The following is a 25199-nucleotide window of genomic DNA, read 5'->3' as shown; positions in this document are numbered from 1 at the left end:
TCTTAACATAGTATTTAATCTTATATTGAAAAAATAATCCCTGTGCGTTGGGTGCACTGTACACTTAGTTCTCACATAAACAGATAAGCTATAACAGTACTGCCATGGTGTCACCTTACCAATTACAGTACTAGCTCTCTACTATGGTTTCCATGCTTCACAAGCAACGCCGCTTCTCTTGTAAAAATGCCTCTAGTTTACTTCAGATAAGTTACCCAAGCTCAAGGCTGGGAAGTACTCATCAACAAAATCACCACAAACAGATCGTACTAGCAGACCTGCAGCGATCATCATACTTTAAATGAATCCACTATGGTCTTGAGAACTTTCTCCGACGACTGCCACTGCTTGTCGCTGGCACTTGCGACGAAGAGCACCACCGTGTTCCCCTTGGCAGTCGCCTTCGCCAGATTGTGAGAACCGGTCAGTGCCAATGGAGTCTCTAGCACATAGCTGTAGTACTGCACCTCAGAAGAATTGCCCGTGCATCAGAGTTCAGAAACATTTAGCACTCCAAAGACCGTTGATTCAAATAGCTGCACAAGTAGTGTGCAAGTTGTTAGGGAAGTGATCAAGTGAAGCTTACAGTTTGGCCATCGATCTTCTCCACGGAGGTATCGACGAGCTCGTCGGAGTCGAAGGTGTTCCCGGTGACAAAAGGCCCCAGAGAGGCGATTAGCCTCTCAGGGCTACCGATGTCCTCAATCGTGGCGTTCGGCCTGTTCGTCAGGCGGATCAACGGCGAGGCCACCACCTGCACCTTGCCCTGCTTGTCGTCCTCGAATTTCACCTCCACCCACGGCTCGGCGCACTTGGGCTGGCAGTAGTTGCCGGACAGAATGTTGGCCACTCGCGTTTGCTTCCAGGTGGGTGGCAGAATGAACTCGTAAGGTTGCACATTGCCTGGAATTGGTGAACAATCATATTGAGTGGATTCAACACATCTCAGTATGTCACACAACTAAATCAATTTCTCCAGGCAGAGACGACAGCTAACCAAATCAGAAGCCAGAAGCCAAGCAAGCACTTACCAGCTCGAAGTGCAGGAGTGTCCTTGGAAGTAGCCCGGAAGAACACGAACCCGGGGTTGGACGCCGCCGGCGGCAGGACCGCGCCGACCTCGACCTCACGCGCCTCGGCCGGCAAAGGCGCCTTCAGGAACGCCGCGCCCAATGCCGCCCCCAGCAACAGCTCCCTCCTGTGGCTGACAACCGCCGCGAGGGGCGCCGGCCGCGGGGCAGCGCCACCAGCGGCAACGACAGCGGCGGCGCTGTTGTCGTGGGTGGCAGAAGAGCGCCCCGAGCAGGAGGTGGACGGCCGGAGTGCACGGAGTAGCGGGGAGAAGACGGAAGAGGAGGCCATGAATGAGGACGCGTCCGCGCGGGCTCCGTGTCGTGTCTGGTCCGCGCGCGCGAGCGCCACCGGCTCTTTATCCAGACGCCGAGCGCGATATTTTTCTCTCTCGCAGGAAACGAGACCGCAACGACCCGTAGACGTACGTACGCGCGGCTCAGCCGTGTCCTCTTGTCAAACTGGTTGGGATAAGATAAAGGAGCGGAGCCCGGCAAAGCCGAGCGGCAGCAGAGAGCACAGCTCGGCAACACCATGGCGCCGGCAGCGCTAGCCGCTCCCATCGCGTCCATTTCCCCCAGCTCCGCCGGGAGGGTCACCGCCGCCGCCGCCGGCCTCCGCTCTGCCAGGATGGCCAGCTCACCTGTAGCCCAGCCCATTGGTATTGATTGCTCCTTCCTTTTCTTGCCCTCGCCTCTCGGCCTTCTTCACGGATGTCACCTGTCTAACCTTTGTTGCTGTTCTTGCAAAGGCGAGGCAGTTGTGTTACGGCCCAACCAGATGTTCAGATCAGTGCTGCGACAGCGGAGGCGTCTGGTGGTCCGAAGCAGCAGCTCAGATGAAACCAATTCCACCACCGAAGAGAAGGTATATCCACACGACCACACGCCTGATGAATTGAAAAAAAATTAAAGCCTGAACCCAACTGTGACGACCATGTTTTGTTCACAGACGCCATTCGGATACACGAGGAAGGACGTGCTGCTCATCGGCGTCGGCGTGACACTCTTAGGCTACGGCCTCAAATACGGGCTGGAGGTGACGTCTGTTCTTTCTCTCTTCTCCATCACTACTCCAGTTCGCTGCTTCTTGGCTTTGACTTCATCATCAAGTACACTTCACTGACGAACATGTATGCCTTCCCTTTCACATCCTTGCCACAACTGAACACAGCTGGTCGGAGTCGATCCCTTGCAAGCAGGAAACGCCGTCCAGCTGATCATCGTGCTCGGGATGACGGTGGGGTGGATCTCGACGTACATGTTCAGGGTGGCCAACAAGGACATGACCTACGCCCAGCAGCTCAGGGACTATGAGAAGCAAGTCATGGAGGTTTGACACTTGTTCATTCTAGTATGCAGTGTTTGCTACTACCAAGAGTATGAGTGACTGACCTGAAGTTTCTTGCTCTTTGTTCCAGAAACGATTGGAGAGCTTGACAGAGGCTGAACTGCAAGTTCTGCTCGAGCAAGTAGAGGAAGAGAAGCAGCGGCTGACTCCAGTGAGGGATCAGGGTGTTACCTTCACTAGGAAAACGGAGGATCAGGCGAATGCCAGCTAGAACACCTTGATTCTGTAATTAGCTAGCTCTCCTGCACTGTTAGATAGCTTGAATTAAGAACTAGCGGTGGATGTGGATCGTACGTCATACGAATGACCAGCTAATGTCTTCCATGTTTGTGCATCATTCTGAAATAAAAATAGTTGGTAATTCTGCTTATCCAGATTTCCAGACACGTTTATCTTTGGATAACCCAATATTTGAACAAAATAAACATCTGAATACATAAATTGCTTTCACAACAAACATTTCGGCGTGCTCCACCGCTCTTACACTCTAAACTTGCTAATAAAACAGTAATGAATAGATAAACTACTTGTGCAGTAGAACAATATCATTATTTAAATCTCATCAGAACTGCAGCGAAATTTTTTTGTTAGAAATAACGAGATAAATGCATTAACATATGAATTTCCATGTTATACTTCAATTGCTTTGGTATTGTGTCGGGCAAAGAGGAATGTGCAGAAAAATCCAGAGGGTTCTGAGCAACCGTAGGAAGTATAACATGGAAATTATTCATCACTTTATCTACTCCCAATACCAGGGAAAAAAAAGAACTAGATGTAATGGTATATGTATCTTACGAATTTGATTGAATGAATCTGAATCTTTAGCTGACGTTGATCCTCAGCAGGGACTGATCAAATCCCAGCATAGCATGATTCACTAATAAAAATGCCTCTTATGGTTAGTACAAGGTAAAAACAACTGTAGGATGCATGTAGTACTACATTAAGGTTAACGAAATTTCCTTGGAAACGATCTTGACTGAATAATTCTTTGTTTAAGGAAAAGAAATAGGGTACAATACTTGCACTGTTGCCTATTAAGCAGCACTGAGTATATGCACTTCACCTGAAGGTTAACAAAATTTCCTTGCAAGTGGTTTCTACTGAATCGCCATTTATGTTAAGGAAGAAAAATATCTATACAATACTTGTCTATAGAAACACTGAGCTCATGAAGATTAACAAAGGAAATGCGATCTTTACTGAATCACCCTTCTTTAAGGAAAAGATATATACATAATGCTATCAAGTAACACTGAGCTACATGTATTACAACTGAAGGTTAACAAAATTTCCTTGGAAGGGATTTTGACTGAATCGCCTTTGGTGAAGGAAAAGATTTACACATTACTAGTGCTCTTGAGCAGCAGTGGGTTGCATGTGCTACATTGAACATCAACAAAAAAAAAAAAATCTCCTAAGCAATGTTTGACTGAATCATCTAGTGATGTAGAGAGAAAATATCAGATAAGAGTAGAAGATTCCCTTGGATACATACCATGTTCTTCGACACCTTAATCTCAGAGAGTAGATCAGACGAGCACTTCGACCTTCTTCTTCCCCTTGAGGAAGACCTCCCTGTCAACAAGCTCACGCATGTATCCATCAAACTCCACAGGAACTCCACCATTGAGCCTCTTCATCTCCAGAAACCACTTGCTATCTCTCGCCCAGAGTTCCTCAAACGCATCTAGGTAATGCACACTGCTGTACTTTGCCTTCAGCGCATCCAACAAGACCACGTTGATGCCCTCTCCCGCAACATACACCTGCCTTCCTCCTCCATTGAGACTCTCCTCAATCCTTCTTCTGAGGTTCCCATCATTGCCACCAACATGAACAGAGTCAAAATCTACTTGCATCCTTGATATGATACCATCAACAATGTCCATCAAGCTTGGCGCCGTGCGTATTGCTCCCTGCGGTGGACGGAGGACATGCTCAGCTTCGCCCTCGCACACATTGTACCAATAATTTCCTGGCTCCACGTCCCCAAATTTCCTAACGATCAGGGGATCCCTCGACTTGGAGAACTTGGTGGGCGCAACCCTGCTGTCCTCGATGATGCGGACTCCAAGCTGACCCTGTGCTCCCCACTTGTCCCAATCCTCCCAGAACCGCTTGTGTTCAACGATCCCGACCACGGATTGCAGGTGCTCAATGTCAATATAGAAGGCGAGGCGCTTGCCCTCCTCGGGCATGCCCCCGGCGTAGGCGGCGGCGAGACAGACGCTGAGATCGAGGACGAGGGTGCGGTTGAGGTAGCGGGCCTCGGCGATGGAGCAGAGGAGACTACGAAGATAATGCGGCATGGGCTTGCACCGGTCGCCGCCGCCAAGGTAAGAGAGGTACTTGCCCGCGGCGAACTGGGAGCGCGAGAGCGCGGGTGGGGGCGGCGGGGCGGTGGCGTTGGTCCCGCCGCGGCGGGGCTTGCGGGCGAGGGGGCCGGAGTGGTATTCCCCGATGGAGGTAACGGAGTAGGCGCAGGTGACGGGGTCGCGGGCGACGGAGAAGCGGCGGTAATCCTTGTAGTTGGCGGAGGCGGTGGATCGGGCGCGCCAGGCCATGTCGCAGGAGGACGACGGCGGGTCGCCGGGGACGGGGCGGCCGAAGCGGTTGAAGTGGACGTCGGGGAAGGCGTCGATGGCGCGGCGCATCATGAGGTGGAAGAGCTGCGGGTCGGCGCAGTCGAGCGTGGAGGTGGTGTCGCAGCTGGCCTGATCCTGCTGCTCCAGGTGGGACGTGGTGGGCGTCAAGGCGGCGGTGGGAGGGGAGAGGGAGATGGGGAGGTTGCGGAGGGTGAGGAAGAGGAAGGCGACGAGCAAGAGGGCGGCGGCGGCGTGGGCGGAGGAGGTGATGAGGGCGCCCCGCCCCAGCAACGGCCGGCTCGGGTCCATCCGGCGACGGCGACGGCCGACGGCGATGAGATCTGGTGGCTGATTGTGTAATAAAGCCCCGTCTGCAGGCGGCGGACGGTGGTGAACTTGTTTCTAGGAAGACGACGAACTGTTCCTCTTAATGGGCCTAACATGAGTGGGCCTAAGACGAAGGCCCATGATTTGGCCCAAGAATCGCATCTCGTCGTGGATAAGACGATAAAGCAACATTGTGTGGGGATAGCCATAGCCCTGCACCGCACCTCGACTCCCCAAACATGGCGCTCGCCCTCGTCTCGCCAATGGCGGCTCTCTCACTCCACTCCGGGAGGATCTCAGCGGCGGCTATCGGCGGCGGCCTCCGCTCTCGCAGGGCATCCCCGATGGGCGCCGCCGCCACCCCGTTCCTCCGGAGCTCCTTCGTCTCCTCCTCCTCCACGTCATCCGCCTCCGCCTCCCCCGCCGCGCTCTCTGCCGCGGTCTCGGCGTCGCTGACCTTCACCTCTGCCTCCTCATTTGCTGGTGAGAATGTGTACTTTACTCGTTCCTGATTCGCTTCGTTCTGTTGCTACCATTTGGGTTGGGGAACTAGATGGAGGAGAGAGTTGCCTGCAAAGAGAAAGGGAGGAATGAACTTTTGTGCTGCTGGTTTCGGCTTTAAGTACTGTACAATGGAGTGTTTATACTGTCAGATAGGTAGCGTGTACAGTTAATCAGTGCTTAATGTCAGAAGATAACTAAACTAAACTAGCGATTTTAATGCAATTGATATATTTGAAAGTTCTGATGGTATTCTGGCAATTTCCTGAGAAATCTTAAATTCAAACTCTGCCGTACTTGTTAGCTGCTGTACGCAGCTTGTTATAATCTGCAATGTCTGATCCTAAAGCCCACGCATTCTTATAGTTAACCATGTGCTAGAGAATTTTGCTTAAGATGTGGATTCCGATTAAGATTAAAAAAATTCACTTGTTTACACATCCAGTTTTTTAGTGTAAGAACGTGTATATATTCATAATTCAGTGATTAGTTCTAGATGGTTCCATGTTAGGAAACCTACACGGCTGAAAGTTTCTTTTCTTCCTCCATGTACTGTGATACTGATATTGTGATTTCCAGTAGTGCCAGATGGACTGTAGATTGTAGTACATTCTTGCGACAGGATCATGAAAACATCACAAAAACTCAGGAAACTCCACTTTTTGGAGCGAGCGCATGAGCTTAATTTAGTAAACTCATTATGAAATATATCATCTAACATAATTATACTACGAACTAACGAAATCACTGAATCAAGAATGTTTAACTGGACAACTCAACTTTTTAAACAGTTCAGTTACAATTAATAGCCTTGCCACCTAAAGCAAAACCAAAATGCTTCTAAAACAAGCCAATAACGTTAGATTAAAGGAACTATTGCAATGATATTATCCTTTTGGAAAATGAACTGTACTTTACATACTAGAGTTTTTTTCCAAATGATCTTAGAGAACAAAAACACAAACTAAGGGCAATCAAATAGCCGGTTTCTGTGCTGTACTGTTGTATTTAGCAAATCCATGTTCTTATGTATCAAACCATATTTGTTCCAACCTACAAATGATTTCAGTATCCTAATATGTTACATATTTCAGGTTCATCTTTGGGAATTGAATTCAGCTACAACAGAGTTACAACAGGAAGATCCCGGATTCTGCAGATTAGGGCTGGAAAGGCTGCTCTGTGCATGACCAAGAGAAATAGATCTAGGAAGTCGCTTGCCCGTACACATGGTTTTCGCAGACGGATGAGGACTACTGCCGGAAGAAAGGTCCTGAAGCGCAGACGCGCCAAAGGAAGAAGGGTTCTCTGCACAAAGACGAACTCCCCCACTGGGAAGAAACGAATGTTCTGATTGAATCGCATTCTAAGTCGCTCTTTGTCACAATTGTAAGTGTATTTTTTTATCCCACGTTCTCGGTTATACTCAACCATAACAATTGGTGCGAATCCTTCACCCGGTGTCCGGTTAATGTGTGAAGTACATTATCAACACAAATTCAAGTTAGCCTTTTTGCTTGTGCAGTATTTAGTAGTTGTTTGCTGTGGGAATATGTTCTCCTTGATCTGCATTGCCATGGTTTTCCTCTGATCTATCTTGACTGCATTCTGAGCATAGATTTTGTCAAAGGGCCTAAATGCTAACTTGAGCAGTTGCTCAAATAAACTCATCAATTTTTCTATTCTGTAGTAGAACGTCCCTTTTATTTTCTGATACAGTCCAGTGAATTTTAATATTCAGATCATCTCATCATAGTCACTCCATGCTCCACTGTGTAACACAATTTATCCACCAACTCTGTGCCAATCTCTTTGGTACACACTTATTTGTAAAACAACCTGATTGCCCATCCAATCCTCTGTCACCTTATAATTTTGCTACTATCAGGCGAAAAAATGGATAATATCCAGAACTCAACCTGGAATAAATGAAAGGCAACAAGTAGCAAAGAGAACATTTACATTCTAACAAACTGAATCCCTCCTCTTCTTCACTCGCATCGGCAAGCCGCCTTCCATCCTCAAGGTCACCGAGAACACAAGCCCTGGCCGTCCCTCGCCGCCGACGAACCTGAAGCTGAACCTCTCGAACACGCACGCCGCGATGGACTTCATCTGTATGTATGCCATCTCCTTGCCGAGGCACATCCTCGGCCCGCCGTGGAACACCGGGTACTTGAACGGGCTCTCCGGCCGGAACACGCCGTCCTCGTCGAGCCACCGCTCCGGCCTGAACTCCTCGCAGTCCGCGCCCCATAACTCCTCCAAGCGCGCCATGGCGTACGCGCTGTAGGTGACCTGCCATCCTTTGCCGACGAACGTGCCGTCCGGCAAGACGTCGTCGTTCTGGCAGCAGTGCGAGTCCATGGCCACGGGCGGGTACAGCCGCATCGCCTCCGTGATGGCCGCGTGCAGGTAGTGCATCTCGCGCAGCTCGTCAAAGCTGAACGCCGCCGCGTCCGTGCTCCCGCTCGACGCGCGCACCGCGCGGATCTCGCGCGCGATCCTGTCCTCCACGTCCGGCTGGCCGGACACCAGCCAGAAGAACCAGGTCAGCGCCGACGACGTCGTGTCGCGCCCGGCGAGGACGAAGTTGGTGACCACGTCGCGGAGGCTCTCGTCGCTGTGCTCGCCGGTCGCGGCGAAGCGCGACAGGAAGTCGTCCTTGCGCGCCAGCCCCGCCGCGCCCCTCTCCCTCCGCTCGCGGACGATCCTGTCGGCGTAGCCATGGATCGTGGCGAGCGCCTCCCGCATCCGCCTCTCCGGCTCCAAGTCGAGCAGCCTCTTGGCGCGCCACGCCCACTCGACCGGCGACAAACCGCGCCATGAGGATGTTCTGCGCGTCGTTGAAGGCGCGCAGGAACTCGGTCCGCGCGTTCGTCCCCATCCCCTCCTCGGTGAGGCACGCCGGGTCCTCGTCGAAGGCGACGCAGCAGACGTTGTCGAACGCGAAGCGCTCGAGCACGTCCTGCACGTCCAGCGTCCGGCCGTCGCGCTCCGCCCGCGTGAGCAGCGGCAGCAGCCTATCGACGACCTCGGACCTGACGGTGTCGACCACGAAGTTCCTCAGCGAGCGCTTGTTGAACTCGTAGCTGGCGGCCTTCCGCTGCCACAGCCACTGGTCGCCGTCGGAGTTGAAGATGCCGTGGCCGAGGAAGTCCTCCATGACTGACACCACGTACTCCCCCTTGGAGTAGTTCTGGAAGTTGGTCTTGACGATGTGTTCGACGTTGGCCGGGTTGCCGGTGATGGCGCCGGCGATGAGGCCGAAGCCCTTGAAGTTGAAGGACATGGTGTGCGTGGGGCAGCGCGCCACGACGCCGGCCGACCACTCGAGGAGGCGGTGCTGGTTCCTGACGAAGTGTGGCAGTATGCCGACGATCGGGTAGGCCTTGAGGCCGTCGGCGCGAGGCTGCTTCCTGGTGCTGCCATGGCGCAGGCAGAGGAAACAGAGCAAAGGAAACAGCAAGAGGAGGAGCAGGGGAACGAATGAAGTCAACGAGAGCTCTGTGCCCATGTCGAATTGGTGATTTTGGATTGGACGATGGAGATGCCAGCCTCGTGAAGTCCGCAGAGGCGCAGATTATGGAGTGATGTTGCTTATTTGATTAAGTTAGTCGATTTGTTGAGTGTGAGAATTTTCAGAATATGCCATCGAATTCGCACTACTTTCAAAATATGCCATCCAATTCATGCTACTTTCAGAATACGCCATCGGAGCACGAATTTCCTTTGTTCCGTGCCACTCCGTCTCTTCCGTCCGTAGCACCGTCGTCTTCTCCGCCCGGCACCGCCGTCGTCAGTCCGCCACCGCCCGCGCCGACGCCCGTCCGTCGCCGGCATCGTCCATCCTCGTTGGCGTCCATCGTCGTCGTCCACGGCATGGCATGGGCGTGGAGGGAGGCGAGCGCGACGCGAGTGCTAGCAGCGGGGCGAGCGCGGCCGCGAGTGCTAGCAGCGGCTGCGGCGGCGGGCGAAGCTGACTGTCTGCGTCTGCGTCTACTACCGCCCGAGACTGGACCTCGTGTGCGCGCCTTGTGAATTTTGAGAGTAGAGGGCGGCCGGTAAAAACTCCCTGTATGTTGTTGCTGCTGCACGTACTTGGTCCAGATGATGAGTGTGAATTGGCAAGGACGGAAGGGAACGGAATGGGTAGGTAGTAGTTGGATACTTGGATTGTTCAGAGGAGGACGTCGGACTTGGCGGGGAGTCGCTTGTAGAAGTTGAAGGGGACGGATGGCGAACGCGGCCGCGAGTGCTAGCAGCGGCTGCGGCGGCGGGCGAAGCGGCGGCTGCGGCTGCGGGCGAAGCGGCTGCGGCTGCAGAATAGGGCGGCTGCGGCGGCGGGGAAGGGGTGGGGGAGAAGCCCCTTGTGGATGGTGGGGCGAGGCGGAATGCGGCGGCTGTGTACAATGGGGGGGCGGCGTCCGTGGTGGTGGGGAGGAAGATGAGGAGGACGAGGACAGGGCACCCTCGCCGGCATGCTCCAACCGGAGGACGCGATGCGCGGGCGGTGGAGGACGACGATGGCGGTGACGGCGAACGGACAACGCCGTGGCTGACACAGGCGCGCGCGGCGCGGGCGGTGGACAACGACGATGCCGACGACTGACGCCGGCGCGGGCGGTGGCAGACTCCTTCCCTCCGCGCCCACCGAGCCGTGGACGACGACGACGACGACGGACGCCGACGAGGATGGACGATGCCGGTGACGGACGGACGCCGGCGCGGCTGACACGGGCGCCGGCGCGGGCGGTGGCGAACGGCGCCGGGCGGAGAAGACGACGGAGCTATGGACGGAAGAGACGGAGTGGCACGGAACGAAGGAAATTCGTGCTCCGATGGCGTATTCTGAAAGTAGCACGAATTGGGTGGCATATCCTGAAAGTAGTGCGAATTCGATGGCATATTCTGAAAATTCTCAACTGTTGATGCTTAATCAACGGTCCAACATTGAACTGGGTTACTACTTTGGCCTCAGTAAGTTAGACGAAAAATGCTTCGTGTTCTTATCCAAATATCTCAGTCACCTCCTCCACCACACATTCCCTCTTCTCAAAGTCTCTCTCTTTTCAACGCCTCTACACAGGGGGTTGCAAGCCAAGGCGAGGCGTCGTCGCTGGTGTCGACACCGGAGCAAGGCGGCACGTGATAGGGAGGAGGTACTCGACCTTGCTGGCGGCCACATGACGACAGCGGGGCAAGGCTGCGCGTGGTAGAGAGGAGGCGATGGACCTCGTCGGCAACCACACGACAGCGGCGGGGCAAGGCGACGCGTGGGAGGGAGGAGGCGATGGACCTCGTCAGCGGCTACACGGCGGGGTAGACAACATAGGATTGAGGAGGAGGTGCTGGACCTCGCCAGCGATCACACGACGGCAGAGTGCAGATAACGCAGGATTGGGGAAGAGGCGCTGGACCTCGCTGACGGCCACACAACAACGATGGTGATGTGGCAGAGGTGCTAGATTTGGCTGTCGGTGAGGACTGGACAATGCGACTGGTCTTGGGCAAGGTCGCCCTCCTCGTGCCACTATTCTTCTCCCACAAGCATCAATTTCTTGGTTCTAGCAGCTAGCCGTAGAAGAAGAAGACAAAGATGGGTTCATTTTATTGGAGTTTTAGTGATGTTGCAGCATATTGTTTTATCTTGTTGCATTTTATTGTATTAAGGTGTTTAATTTTGTTTGGATTCGGTGTTGCATTTTACTGATTCTTAGTGTTGCAAGCAACCTATTTCAGATGTTGCATTTGATTGAAACAATTTTGTTCAAGCAATGAAACATTTTTCCTCGATTGATGAAACATCTGAAACATTTTCATTGAAACATTTTTCGTGGAGTGGTGCAACATGTGAAACACTTTGTGATAATATAGTGCAACACCGTCCGATCTTTTGCAATAGTTGAGAGTGCTTCTAGATATAAATTTCTACACACTTTTGTGGACTTCTATGTTTACAAACTGTTTTTCTTTCTTTTTTTTTTTGCAAACCGGGCTAGAGATGCCGGCCAATTTTATTAAGGATTAGGAGATAGTTTTGTATGGTAAAGCAACAAACATAGTTGTGCATATCATCTACTATCCTTTACAACACACCGAAGAAAAGAGGAGAAGATGAACAATGTTAAATGTGGCAAAGAATAACGGTCATGAAATTAGTTTGAGCTAATTCAAATCCCATGAGAAGCAACGGTCTACTTCTTATCTACTTCCTCCACCTCAGAATAGGTTAATCTATTACAGATGTGATATATTCGTCAGATTTACAGAACTAGAATATGTGACATCCCGTAATAGATTAACTTATTCTGGTACGGAAAAAGTATAGTTTCAAGGGAAATCCTCCCCCCCCCCAAAAAAAAAAGAAGACTCTTTGATCACGAAGGGCCAGACGATGAACATTGGATGCAATCAGAAACGAGTTTGTCCTCGTCCTTGGTTCCCGCGCCGCTCTACCACGTAAGAGCTTTGATTGGGATAATATTAGAATTTTCCCAACATGGGCACGCCGAAAGTCATGTGGACTTCGGGAGCTCATGTAGTCATATGTAATGATGATGAGAGAGGGCAAGAATATGCGACCTTCAGATGTTGGCCAAAGATTCGCATATCATTGGTCATCCTCTCCATCTCTGGTGAACTCCAATGAGCTAATTTTGTGATAACAAATGGTTGAGTTGGGTTACAGGGTGGGAGGAGAAATGAATTCTCTAGCATTTGATTCTTTACTAACAAAGAATTTATTGGTACACTTGCAAAGTACCCTAGAAAATCGAAGCAAGAGTTTGCTAATTGATTTAGATGGATCCTTTGTGGTTGAGTCCAAAAAGAGAAAGAATATTGCCACAAACGGACAAGGTTAGGAGGAGGAAGAGGGGGAGCTTTTGAGTCTAGAAGGATGCTCGGAACGACAACTACGAGACGGTTGGTGATGAGCACAGTGGAAAAAACGAGGACGTGGTGGTGCCATCGGTGTAAATGGTTAGAAGACGATATGTAAGATCAATGATAAGGGAACCAAGGGAAAAGTGGTCAGGAGGCCCGGCAACTTGATGTGGCTGGGGAGGAAGAGGTAGTGGTTATGAGGTGACGATTGTCCGCGATGATGGTGCCATTGGAGTGGCCAACAGAGATGAGGACAATGCAACAGATGAAGAGCCCAGTAGAGGTGACGATGACATGTTGTCTTCTCATTTGGATTTGTTTATTAGATGAAAAATAGGTAGAGAATGGTGTCCATGGTTTGATCTTGATTCAAGGATCATAGAGACAACTGTTTGGAGGAGGAAAAACATTTCAATGCCATTTGGATGATCCCTTTACATAGAGTCCTTATATATAATTGTTATCACTTTTTGACGGATCCGGCTCCTCTGCTAAAGGCAGAGGAGCCTTTAGGTGCTAAAGGCAGAGGAGCAAAGTAAAATGTGTCTTGTGCTACAGAGTAAAACAGTGATTTGCAGTTATTTATTGTAGCAACTGTGACAAACAATAGCGATCGATCTCGTTCGTTCGCTGTAAATCAGACGGCTGAGAATACCCTAAAGTCACAACACTGTATTTCTCTGACTTCACTGTGGGATCTTGTTTCCTTTTCGACGTATGAGAGTTGTAACTACATCTCGATGGTAGAAAGTATTTTTTTAACATCTAAGATCACTAGGTGTATGCATGTTTTTCTATAGTTGTATAATTTGTTTTATAAAATTTGACAGGATATATTTTAAAATTTTGGAAAGGGAGAGACCGGATAGTCAGATAGATTTTAAAATTTCGCTCGTGTTGCCAACCGCCAAACGCAGCTGCAGAACTAACTTAAGCCCGGCCCCCAACTGCCCAATATGTGTGGCCGTGTGGGCTATAACGCCCATTCGCCGCTCGGAGAAAAACAAGAACATCAATCAGGGCAAGTTTTATAAAAGAGGTGAATGTTGCATCTAATCTTGACCACATCATCAACTAATAAATGTAGAGGTAACATGTACAATATATCACATCTATACTAATTCTAATACACTAGCCCCAATATTTGTTTGCCTAATCTACTCTTCCTCTCTCTCCTTTTGTCTTGAATTTTGTGTAGTGGTTGCCTCTTGCATAAGAGGTGGCTCCTTTTCTCTCTCATCTCATCTCTCCACCTATAGATGGCCATGTGGGCCGCCCGGCACGGCACGGCCCAGCCCAGCCGTGCCTGGGCCGAGGATTGTCAGGCCGACACAGCCCGACCGACGCACCGGGCCGTGCCGTGCCAGCCCACGTGCCGCACTCGCGGCCCAGGCATGGCCCAACACGTCTCGGGCCGGCCCAAAGGCATGATGGGCCATCGTGCGTTTCCTCAGAATAAGTCTAATTTTCCTCCCTCCTATTGGGCTATGACATATATATATATATATATATATATATATATATATATATATATATATATATATATATATATATATATATATATATATATATATATATATATATATATATATATACATACTCATCTTCTTCTATGGCAATAACAAAGCCAACATCAAGCTCGATAACATTGATATCGAAGTCTGAGATTGAAGGTTCGTCGGAGTTGTCTTCATAGGTAGCATAGACAACATTTTGAGGTTTTGTCCTAGGCCTAGAATCTAGACTGACAGAAGGTCTAGACTGGAGAAAGGCTTTTTGTTTTGAAGCAAATGTTATCTCAACTTCTCCGTCTGGTGTTTCAATCAAGGATTCGACTTCTGATTGATCCATAGACTTAGGTTCAACAGCTTGAGATAAAACCCATTTCTCAGGCAGGGTGATCTCATCCCATTTCAGGGTTTTGGGGGTAGTACATCTGTTATTAGGATTGGTTTGAAGGAGAGTGGTTAGGTCTTTTGGTGTATAATGTTTGGCACAAGGTGCTTAAGTTGTCATGGCTTTGTAGTAAACCCTGTAGGTAACGGAGATGTTTTCACTCCCTGGTTCTAGTTCATAACCAGATGTTTGTAAGTTGAGAGTGAGAACTTTATGGATATTTGTGTCTAGGGCAGGGCAGTGACTAGGGGTCTAGTCACCAGATATGAGGATAGGAATGCAGTGTTTATATGCAATCTTGGATGTGAGATTAGTATGAGACAATTGGATGGCAATCCAGGTTGTTCATTTTTTTATTTTTTTTTATTTTTATATTATTATGCAAACATAAATGCAGTACAGGAAATAAAGACAAGCTGTAAATACGAATTATGTACAAGATATAAAATTAGATATTTAGAACATAGTAGGTTTATATAGAACGGTCCAGGTGTTCATTCATATACCTTGGTAGGTTGAAGGTAGATCCTTCTGAAGATTACACCAAGGACTTGGTACAACACGTTCGTAATTATATAGGTACAGGACTCTCACAAGGACTCTTACATAGACTCTCACACTTAGACTCTCATGAGTCTTTTATTTAGGTTATACTATAGTACTAACACTTAGATGGAGTGGAGTGGAGTGTGATGGCTGGTGGAGAGGTTAGAGGAATGGTTGAGTGAGATGTGTTGTGTGCGAAATGCGATGCCTGTGAAATGTGATGGTGAGCCCCTTATATAGCGCTCGGTAGAGAATCTTCATGATATCTCTTCTTGACCTCAAAGAGTTTATGATACCCCTTTAGACTTTATGGAGAGAATCTTTGGTGATGACGCTTTAGACCTTTAATAAAGATGTCATAATATCGCCTTTTGACTATGGACTTATCTTATCTGGAATAGTGTAGATTCCTTATCTTGAATAGTGATCTTTGTCGGGGATGACAAGATCTTTATTCATTATCTTCGTTGATTATCATGGGTGTTGATTGCACCGTGTCGATCTCTGACGGCTCTGTTTTCTGAAACCACTGAGCCAGGCTTCTGTAGTAACTTTTCTTGGAGCATTCATTTCCAAAATCCGGTTTAATTATGCGCCCTGCTCCCTTGAAGTATTCATAACTTTGGTTGTAATATTTGCTGATAAAAATCCTTGTGATCTTGTTTTGGAAAACCAGCTGATATTCATAATCTGTAGTGATAGCTTCTTCAATTTCTGCAGCTTCAGAAAATAATCTCCAATTTTCATGATTAGCAATTGTTGTATATATTTCTTCCTCTTCATCCGATAGTTTGCTAGGACAGTCTTCTTGAAAATTAAATTGTCCATTCATGATATACATATATATAATGAATTGCTAGACGAACAGGTGGTGTGAATTTTGGTGGTATGGAGGAGAAGATAATCCTGTATCTTCCATGTCCAAGTCTAAGAGGGATATTTGTGTCTGAGAGGGATACAGAAAAATCAGGAAAGGTGTTAAAATAAACAGGACCATTACTGAGGCTGGCTTCCACCATGCCAAGTAATGAATCTTTGAACCTTTTATTTCTGCAATCTCTTAGACAAGCCAGAACAGAGACGTTCAAACCCTTTCTAGTCAAGGATCTGATAGCAACTTGTATAAGACCAAAGTGAAGGTAGTGATATTGATGTTTAGCTCTTATAGAATTGATTTCTCTTTCTGAAAGAAGATGCAGGGTTTCATGCGAAGAACTAATTGGAATAGTTTTTTCAATTGTTTTAATATAGTAGTCACTAAGTAACGAAAAAGTACCTACATGATATATTTCCTTAATATTAACCTTAGGAATCTTCTAGTTGGAAATACTTTTCTCAATATCCTCATAAGATATAGATGAAGCATTTAGACTAAAGATAAGAGAACTTTGGCACAAAGAAATGAGAGAACAAAGGAAGAACATCTTTTTCTTTGATTGGTATGAAAGTAGCCAAGTCAGACACTTCGAAGAATTCTTCAAAGGAAAAAACATGATGAAAAAAGAGCAAAAATCCGAAGCAGAAGATTTAACTGTTATCAAGAAGGTTTCTACAGAATGGGAGACAACCAGTGGAAACAAGGTAGACTCTGTTCATCCTCCATTTGAATCCATTCAATTATCTCATAATGGAGGAAAAGCTTGTCCACTAAAAAGTATTTCTAAAAATACATATAGAGAAACAGCAAAAGGTTGAACACATAGGACATTTGGTAGAACAACAAAATTATGCAAATATATCTCTACGTTCTCTTGGTCAACAAACAGATCGAATAGAGACAATCCTTATGGAAGGCTACAAAACAGAAAGACCTGAGGTAAAGATAAATATTCCCTCTAATTCTCAGTCTTCTAGTTCTCAGTCTGTTAGTCCTATGTTTGTCCCAACAATTGATCCTAACATCAAACTTGGAAAACAAAAGGCTTTTGGACCCGCGATTTCTGAAGAACTAGTCAGTGAGCTAGCCTAAAAACTAAATAATTTAAAAGTAAATAAAAATATCAATGAGATTTCTGATAATGAAAAATATGATATGGTCAACAAGATTTTTAAACCTTCTACTCTTACTTCCACAACTAGGAATTATTACCCTCGACCAACTTATGCAGACCTACAGTTTGAGGAAATGCCTCAGATTCAAAATATGACTTACTACAATGGCAAAGAAATTGTAGAATGGAACTTAGATGGCTTTACTGAATATCAAATCTTTACTTTATGTCATCAAATGGTTATGTATGCTAATGCCTGCATAGCTAATGGAAACAAAGAAAGAGAAGCTGCCAATATGATTGTCATTGGGTTTTCTGGTCAATTAAAAGGATGGTGGAATAATTATTTAAATGAAACTCAAAGACAGGAGATTCTTTGCGCAGTTAAAAGGGATGATCAAGGAAGGCCATTGCCCGATAGAGATGGTAATGGGAATCCAACCGGTAACATTTCTGATGCCTTAGCCACTTTAATCTATAACATAATTTATCACTTTGCCGGAAACTATCATGATATCTATAAAAAAAATAGAGAGCAATTGATAAATTTAAAATGTAAAACAATGTCAGATTTTAGATGGTATAAAGATACTTTCTTGTCAAAACTATATACCCTACCAGAACCTAATCAAGACTTTTGGAAAGAAAAATATATTTCTGGTTTACCTCCTTTATTTGCTGAAAAGGTTAGAAATTCCCTAAGAAAAGAAGGGGGAGGGAGTATAAATTATCACTATCTAGATATTGGAAAAATCACACAAAAGATACAATTAGTAGGGGCTGAGCTTTGCAATGACCTAAAAATCAAAGATCAACTCAAAAAACAAAGGATTCTTGGTAAAAGAGAAATGGGAGATTTTTGTTATCAGTTTGGTTTTCAAGATCCTTATGTCTATAGAAAAAGAAAAACCCATTCCAAACCTATGACAAAACCAAATGATAAAAGCAAGATGAGCTTTCAAGCTACCAAAAGAAAACCAAAAAGAATTTACAATAAGAATATAAGAACACAAGACACTAAAAGCAAAGAAACCATTTGTTACAGATGTGGCTTGAAAGGACACATAGCTAACAGATGTTTCAAATCCAAAGTTAAAAAAGAGATCCAAGCCTTGTTAGATTTAGAATCAGAAGATGTTAAAGAAAAACTTGAAGCAATACTAAATAATATAGACAATGACTCAAGTTCAGATGAAGAAAAAAAATGCAGAGATTAATTGTTGCCAAGACAGTGGTTGCTCTTGCTATGAGCCAGATAATTAAGAAGAAGAGTCTGATGAAAATATACTCGTTTTAACCAGTTTAGAAGAATTTGTTCTCGATACTTTTGAAACCATTCAAGATCCAGAAGAAAAAAGAAGAGTTCTCGAAAAATTCCTTTCAAGAGTCAAGACTGATAAGGATAAACTAAAAAAGGATATTCAAAAGAGCAAATTCCTCTCTATTGATGAAGTGTTCAAAAGATTAGATGAACAGAAAAAGAAGAATGAGAAACCAGATTTGATCAGCCTATTCGAAGACCAAAAAATTATGAAACAAGATTTAGAAGAAATAAGAAAGCGTCTATACATGTTAGAATTAAAAGAAGGATTCCATATGGAAGAAAAGGACGAACCAATTCAAGAAGATGATCAGGTTGTTGGAACCATTCAAAAATATATGAAGCAAAAATGGTACACAGAAGTTATGTATCGTTTTATTGACGGATCCTACTTTCAGCATATCACTTTAATTGATTATGGTGCTGATGTCAATTGCATTCGAGAAGGTATTATCCCTCATAAATATTTCTGTAAAGCCGCCCACAGAATTCGTGGGGCAGATGGAGGACTTTTAATAGTAGAATATCAAATCCCTGAAATCTATATTTGCATATCTGAAGTTTGCATTAAAACATCTTTTCTACTCGTTAAAAATCTTAAGCAAGATGTTATTTTAGGAACACCGTTTTTATCAATCATTCGTCCCTTCCTTGTCACAAACGAAGATATTCAATTTGAGATAATGGGCAAACAGGTGAGCCTAAGATTTTCGTCTAACACAGATGAGATTCTTGACCAGCTTGTTCAGACCAAAAGAGAACAAGTTGTGAATACAATATATCTACATGACAATTCCTTCCCATCATATCTTCCAAAATCTATGGACTTGCCAGGTAAGACATCATGGGAAGATAGATATTTATTAAAAGCTACTAAAAATTTTGAATATATATGCAGGGAAATGGCATCACAGAAGTCTGAATGGTTCACGAATATGAGTTCATGGAGACTGCCCCAACTGCCCAGAGGCCATGGAGAACGACTTAATCACAATTTCAGAGTAACAGAGCTACAACAAGGGTTATTAAACCTCTTGTGGCAGGCAAAAAACAAAAAAGAAAAAACTCATGCCTTAAATGGCCTGGCATATTATTTCAAAAATTTCGTGCCCTCAGATCAAAAGATAACAGAAAAAAGGGCTAAACTACAAGATATCCCTCATCATGAGGAGACGTTACTAGATTATCGCGAGGAGAAATCCCGTGATGGCCAAGATAAACTTCCCATGGAAGTTGAACAATCTATGGCAATAGATAAGAATACCAAGGTATTCTCAGATAAGATTTTGATCTCAACAGATCCTGCTTCGAGCATGGTTGCTTTCCACATAAATATCAATAACCTATTGCAATCTTTTCACATAATAAACCATCATCATCCACAAAAAGGCATGATACCATTCCCCAAACACTATACATACTGCATAATCATCCCAATTCATTCCTTCCACAATATATACTCCGGACCCAGCCAAAAGCACCATGTAGATCTTGTGCCTACAAAGATTCTTGCCAAAAGAAACTTAAAAGCCAAAATCCCATGAGTACCACATACGAAAATCTCCAACCTAGATTAAGCTTCAAGACGGAGCAAACTTTATCTTGCTTTGGGCAAGACATCCTCGATCTTGTTTGGCAAAAGTTTAAGGAGAGACAAATGAAAATATTCCTTGGACTCCAAGATTATTTCTTTGATCTCTTAGAAGGAAGAGAAAGAAACTCAGCCATACGAGTAATCATATATATGCTCCCTCTCTTAAGGCTAGATGATCAAGCAATCTCTGACCCATCCTATAGATTCCTGGTTCTCAAAGCTGAGATAAATCTCCAAAGATTCCGGAACCTACCCACATACAACCATGAAGAAATATCTCTCCAAACTATTATAGATCATGGTCTTGTGAATTCCTTCTATGCAACCCTCGATCAGATCCTACAATCTGATTTAGGAAGCGTTGTGAAAGATGTCTGCAGGAGACTTGGACATGGAAGATACAGGATTATCTTCTCCTCCATACCACCAAAATTCACACCACCTGTTCGTCCAGCAATTCATTATATATATATATCATTAATGGACAATTTAATTTTCAAGAAGACGGTCCTAGCAAACTATCGGATGAAGAGGAAGAAATATATACAACAATTGCTAATCATGAAAATTGGAGATTATTTTCTGAAGCTGCAGAAATGGAAGAAGCTATCACCACAGATTATGAATATCAGCTGGTTTTCCAAAACAAGATCACAAGGATTTTTATCAGCAAATATTACAACCAAAGTTATGAATACTTCAAGGGAGTAGGGCGCATAATTAAACCGGATTTTGGAAATGAATGCTCCAAAAAAAGTTACTACAGAAGCCTGGCTCAGTGGTTTCAGAAAACAGAGCCGTCAGAGATCGACACGGTGCAATCAGCACCCATGATAATCAACGAAGATAATGAATAAAGATCTTGTCATCCCCGACAAAGATCACTATTCAAGATAAGGAATCTACACTATTCCAGATAAGATAAGTCCATAGTCAAAAGGTGATATTATGACATCTTTATTAAAGGTCTAAAGCGTCATCACCAAAGATTCTCTCCATGAAGTCTAAAGGGGTATCATAAACTCTTTGAGGTCAAGAAGAGATATCATGAAGATTCTCTACCGAGCGCTATATAAGGGGCTCACCATCACATTTCACAGGCATCGCATTTCGCACACAACACATCTCACTCAACCATTCCTCTAACCTCTCCACCAGCCATCACACTCCACTCCACTCCATCTAAGTGTTAGTACTATAGTATAACCTAAATAAAAGACTCATGAGAGTCTAAGTGTGAGAGTCTATGTAAGAGTCCTTGTGAGAGTCCTGTACCTGTATAATTATGATCGTGTTGTACCAAGTCCTTGGTGTAATCTTCAGAAGGATCTACCTTCAACCTATCAAGGTATATGAATGAACACCTGGACCGTTCTATATAAACCTACTATGTTCTAAATATCTAATTTTATATCTTGTACATAACTCGTATTTACAGCTTGTCTTTATTTCCTGTACTGTATTTATGTTTGCATAATAATATAAAAATAAAAAAATAAAAAAATGAACAACCTGGATTGCCATCCAATTGTCACATACTAATCTCACATCCAAGATTGCATATAGATACTGCATTCCTATCCTCATATATATATATATATCCTCATATATATATAGAGAGAGAGAGTTAAAACAAGTCTATTTTACCTCCCTCTTCTTTGGGCTGTGGTACATAAATAGCTAAAATAAGTCTATTTAAGGTCCCTATTCTTTGGACAGTACATTTATATGTCTATTTTTAGTGCCAATACTTTGTGTGCCGGGCCTGGCCTGCCGGCTGTCACGCCCTAAAGTTTTCTGGGCGTGACACCGGCCTATCGTGCCGGGCCGGCTCGACCGTACCGGGCCAGCCCAGCGTGCCGGTGGGGAGGCCCAGGCACGGCACGGCGGTCAGGTCGGGCCGGCACGGGCCCGGCCAAAAAGCCGTGCCATGGGCCGGGCCTTCGGGCCTCGGGCCTTATGGCCATCTATACCTCCACCTCACTATTTAAAGCTTCGATTTTGCTATAGATTTGTCGTGTGATTTTTTCTCTCAGATTTCTCGTTTTTTAGGCCGTTCCATGTGTGCGAAGATCCGTGCGTATATATTGGGCTGGGAACCGCATAGGATTCGGTTGGGCCGATTCAGTCAGACGGTTAGAGTCGCTATTTTGTTTTTTTTTCGCTCTGAACAATCGACATGCACGATTTTCTCTCTCCTTCTCTCATTTGAAACTAAAATAAAAAAAAATTAAAAATTTACAGTCCTATATAACTAAAATTATATTTGTAAATTTAGTTGATATGGTATGGAAGTGCAATGTAATTTTGATAACAATATTGTGTAAGTAAATATCTATTTGTTATTTTCTTTAAAATATAAAATTACAGTCCCATATAACTAAAATTACATTTGTAAATTCAGTGGATATGACATGTAAGTGCACTGTAATTTTGATAACAATGTTGTGTAAGTAAATATCTATTTGTATTTTCTTTAAAATATAAAATTACAGTCCTATATAACTAAAATTATATAATTAAAATTACATTAGTAAATTCAGTTAATATGATATGTAAATGCACTGTAATTTTGATAACAATGTTATGTAAGTAAATATCTATTTGTTATTTTCTTTAAAATATAAAATTACAGTCCTATAAAACTAAAATTACATTTGTAAATTCAGTTAATATGATATGTAAGTGCATTGTAATTTTGATAAAAATGTTGTGTAAGTAAATATGTTTTTTTATTTTCTTTTGTAGTCCGTTGAATATAAATATAAAGGTAGAAAAAATCTGGGTGATTTTTTTTTTTAGAAATCACCCGACAAATGGATAGGTAATCCCCATTGCTACTTAGTGGATTGTGTTTTGATACCTATAGTACTTGCCCTCAGCCCCTCACTACAGGATACACGACTACACCAGTTCTGTTTTTATTCTCGAATAAGGTGAGATGAACGACACAAAAGTATTCTCGAATAAATCCAGTACTACTGTAGCAACTAAGTCGACCGTGAGCACAGTGCGCCTAGCAACACGCTGCTTGTTTACTCCCTGCTGGTCACTTTCATCGGCAAGCCGGCCTCCATGCGCAGTGTCAGCGAGAGGACAAGTCCTGGGTGCCCCTCTTCGCGGGCGTACCGGAGGCCACGATAGACTTCATCTGTATGTAGGCCATCTCCTTACCGATGCACATCCTTGGCCCAGCGTGGAATATATATGGGGTACTTGAACGGGCTCTCCGGCCGGAACACGCCCGCTTCGTCCAGCCACCGCTCCGGCCTAAACTCCTCGCAGTCCGCGCCCCAGATGTCCTCCATCCGCCCCATGGCGTACGCGCAGTACGTGACATGCCACCCTTTCCCCACGAACGTGCCATCCGGCAAGGAGTCCTCCTCCTTGCAGGTGCGCGCGTTGATGGGCACCGGAGGGTATAGCCGCATGGACTCGGTGATAGCCGCGTGGAGGTAGTGCATGTCGCGCAGCTCGTCAAGGCTGAACGTCGTGCTGCCCATGCCGCCGCTGATCGACGCGCTCCGCACCGCGCGGATCTCGTGCACGATCTTGCCCTCCACGTCGGGCCGGTCGGATAGCAGCCAGAAGAACCAGGTCAGCGCCGACGACGTCGAGTCGCGCCCGGCCATAAGGAAGTTGGTCACCACGTCGCGGAGGCTCTCGTCGCTGTGCTCGCCGCCCGCAGCGAAGCGCGATAGGAAGTCGTCACGGCGCGCCAGCCCGGCCTCCTCTCTCTCCCTGCGCTCCCGGACGATCCGCTCGGTGTACGTGTGGACCGTGTTGATCGCCTCCCGCATCCGCCTCTCCGGCTCCATGTTGAACAGCCTCTTGGCGCGCCACAACGACTTCGCCGGCGATAAGAACCGGGACAAGATGGTGTTCTGCGCGTCGTTGAACGCGCGCATGAACTCCGCGCTCTGGGGCGTGGCCATGCTCTCCTCGGTGAGGCACGCCGGGTCCTCGTCGAAGGCCACGCGGCAGATGTTGTCGAACGCGAAGCGCTCCAGCACGTCCTGCACGTCCAGCGTTCTGCCGTCACGCCCCGCCGCCTGCTCCAGCAGCGGCAGAAGCCTCTCAACGACCTCGAACCTGACGCTGTCCACCACGAAGTTTCTCAGCGAGCGCTTGTTGAACTCATAACTGGCGGCCTTCCGCTGCCACAGCCACTGCTCACCGTCGGAGCTGAAGATGCCGCGGCCAAGAAAGTCCTCGGCCAGGGAGATGAGCCCTTCCCTGGGGTAGTTATCAAAGTTTGTCTTCAGCACACGTGCTCGACGTTGGCCGGGTTGGCTGTGATGGCGCCAGCGGTGAGGCCGAGCCCCTTGAACGAGATGGTGTGAGTGGGGCTACGCTTCATGATGCCGGTCGACCACTCGAGGAAGCGGTCCCGATTCTTGACGAAGTGCGGCAGCGTGCCAACCACGGGGTAGGACTTGAGTCCATGGGCGTGAGGCTGCTTCCTAGGGTCCAGGTGCATGCAGGTAGAGAAAGTATAGGAGAGGCAGGAAGGGGATGAGGATGAAGAAGAGAGAGGTTGAGGTCGAAGAGAGTTCCATGGCAACACAGAGCGAAGTGATTTTGGCTTCCTACTTGCGTGTGGCGCTCTGCCGCTCCGATCTCTGGATCCTTGTAAATTGTAACAGCACATATGAATTCCTCGGTTTTTATAGCTAACTGGAGATTGCGGCAGTTTCTGTTACGCGAGATACGCAAGCACCTTCGCACTAAATTGGATGATAGCAGCCGGCGATTCCACGTTGTTTTTAGCGATGATAGGTGAGAAAGAGCAAGCCGCCGCATGCTCACGTACTCTAGAGAACACTTGCCGGCATCCGCGGCCCATGCCGACACCATTAACGATATGGCGTGCTCGCCTGCTCCCGGCGCTCGATCGGCCCGCTCAGTGGCATCTTCGGCGTGCATGCTGTGGAGTTCGACGGCAGCACGCTTGGCTGCCGTATTCCCGATCGATTCCCGACTCGGCAGCGACGTGCTCAACCCGCACGCTCCCTGGATCAGCCGCGGTGATCTTGAGCTCTGCTAAGCTGCAGTGGATGCTTTGCTTGCGGCTCGGAGCTCAAGCTAGTTCATCGTGAAAACGGTAACCCAGGAAGAAAGAA

The 25199-nt window shown here is 46.5% G+C and overlaps 4 protein-coding genes and 2 pseudogenes across 5 annotated transcripts; 2 read left to right on the top strand and 4 right to left on the bottom strand.

Annotated features, from left to right (window-relative positions):
- Positions 1 to 20: 20 nt before the first annotated feature.
- Positions 21 to 1503, bottom strand: LOC127766975 (psbP domain-containing protein 6, chloroplastic). Its single transcript, XM_052292171.1, has 3 exons — positions 1032 to 1503; positions 587 to 903; positions 21 to 461 (listed from the first exon to the last, which is right to left on the bottom strand). The coding sequence occupies exons 1-3, from the start codon at positions 1360 to 1362 to the stop codon at positions 291 to 293; spliced, it is 819 nt and encodes a 272-aa protein (XP_052148131.1). The 5' UTR covers positions 1363 to 1503; the 3' UTR covers positions 21 to 290.
- Positions 1504 to 1511: 8 nt separating this feature from the next.
- On the top strand, positions 1512 to 2791 carry LOC127766986 (uncharacterized). The gene is made up of 5 exons (XM_052292182.1): positions 1512 to 1732; positions 1823 to 1938; positions 2023 to 2109; positions 2245 to 2403; positions 2492 to 2791. The coding sequence occupies exons 1-5, from the start codon at positions 1606 to 1608 to the stop codon at positions 2630 to 2632; spliced, it is 630 nt and encodes a 209-aa protein (XP_052148142.1). The 5' UTR covers positions 1512 to 1605; the 3' UTR covers positions 2633 to 2791.
- A 120-nt stretch (positions 2792 to 2911) lies between these two features.
- LOC127766962 (uncharacterized) lies at positions 2912 to 5451 on the bottom strand. 2 transcript variants are annotated; one of them, XM_052292159.1, is made up of 2 exons: positions 3923 to 5451; positions 2912 to 3301 (listed from the first exon to the last, which is right to left on the bottom strand). In XM_052292159.1, exon 1 carries the CDS (start codon positions 5319 to 5321, stop codon positions 3957 to 3959), a length of 1365 nt encoding a protein of 454 aa, XP_052148119.1. In that variant the 5' UTR covers positions 5322 to 5451; the 3' UTR covers positions 2912 to 3301; positions 3923 to 3956. The 2 variants fall into 2 exon arrangements, with proteins under 2 accessions (XP_052148119.1, XP_052148110.1); XM_052292150.1 differs by lacking the exon at positions 2912 to 3301 and adding an exon at positions 3309 to 3807.
- Positions 5452 to 5526: 75 nt separating this feature from the next.
- On the top strand, positions 5527 to 7367 carry LOC127766995 (50S ribosomal protein L34, chloroplastic). The gene is made up of 2 exons (XM_052292194.1): positions 5527 to 5822; positions 6935 to 7367. Exons 1-2 carry the CDS (start codon positions 5579 to 5581, stop codon positions 7192 to 7194), a joined length of 504 nt encoding a protein of 167 aa, XP_052148154.1. The 5' UTR covers positions 5527 to 5578; the 3' UTR covers positions 7195 to 7367.
- A 177-nt stretch (positions 7368 to 7544) lies between these two features.
- On the bottom strand, positions 7545 to 9458 carry LOC127766946 (cytochrome P450 CYP94D108-like; annotated as a pseudogene).
- Positions 9459 to 23111: 13653 nt separating this feature from the next.
- LOC127760526 (cytochrome P450 CYP94D108-like) lies at positions 23112 to 24659 on the bottom strand (annotated as a pseudogene).
- Between the last annotated feature and the right edge of the window lie 540 nt (positions 24660 to 25199).

This window comes from Oryza glaberrima, chromosome 1, assembly GCF_000147395.1.
Source record: "Oryza glaberrima chromosome 1, OglaRS2, whole genome shotgun sequence".
NCBI lineage: Eukaryota > Viridiplantae > Streptophyta > Magnoliopsida > Poales > Poaceae > Oryza > Oryza glaberrima.
This window is presented reverse-complemented; position numbering and strand designations above follow the sequence as displayed.

What these genes read in the sequence shown, in the direction of transcription:
- LOC127766995 (XM_052292194.1), top strand. Translation starts at nt 5,579, where the DNA reads ATGGCGCTCGCCCTCGTCTCGCCAATGGCGGCTCTCTCACTCCACTCC. An exon ending in CTCTGCCTCCTCATTTGCTG is followed by an intron (nt 5,823 to 6,934) that starts GTGAGAATGTGT and finishes TACATATTTCAG; the next exon opens with GTTCATCTTTGGGAATTGAA.
- LOC127766986 (XM_052292182.1), top strand. Translation starts at nt 1,606, where the DNA reads ATGGCGCCGGCAGCGCTAGCCGCTCCCATCGCGTCCATTTCCCCCAGC. An exon ending in ACCTGTAGCCCAGCCCATTG is followed by an intron (nt 1,733 to 1,822) that starts GTATTGATTGCT and finishes GTTCTTGCAAAG; the next exon opens with GCGAGGCAGTTGTGTTACGG. An exon ending in ATTCCACCACCGAAGAGAAG is followed by an intron (nt 1,939 to 2,022) that starts GTATATCCACAC and finishes TTTTGTTCACAG; the next exon opens with ACGCCATTCGGATACACGAG.
- LOC127766962 (XM_052292159.1), bottom strand. Translation starts at nt 5,321, where the DNA reads ATGGACCCGAGCCGGCCGTTGCTGGGGCGGGGCGCCCTCATCACCTCC.
- LOC127766975 (XM_052292171.1), bottom strand. Translation starts at nt 1,362, where the DNA reads ATGGCCTCCTCTTCCGTCTTCTCCCCGCTACTCCGTGCACTCCGGCCG. An exon ending in CACTCCTGCACTTCGAGCTG is followed by an intron (nt 904 to 1,031) that starts GTAAGTGCTTGC and finishes CACCAATTCCAG; the next exon opens with GCAATGTGCAACCTTACGAG. An exon ending in AGAAGATCGATGGCCAAACT is followed by an intron (nt 462 to 586) that starts GTAAGCTTCACT and finishes TCTGAGGTGCAG; the next exon opens with TACTACAGCTATGTGCTAGA.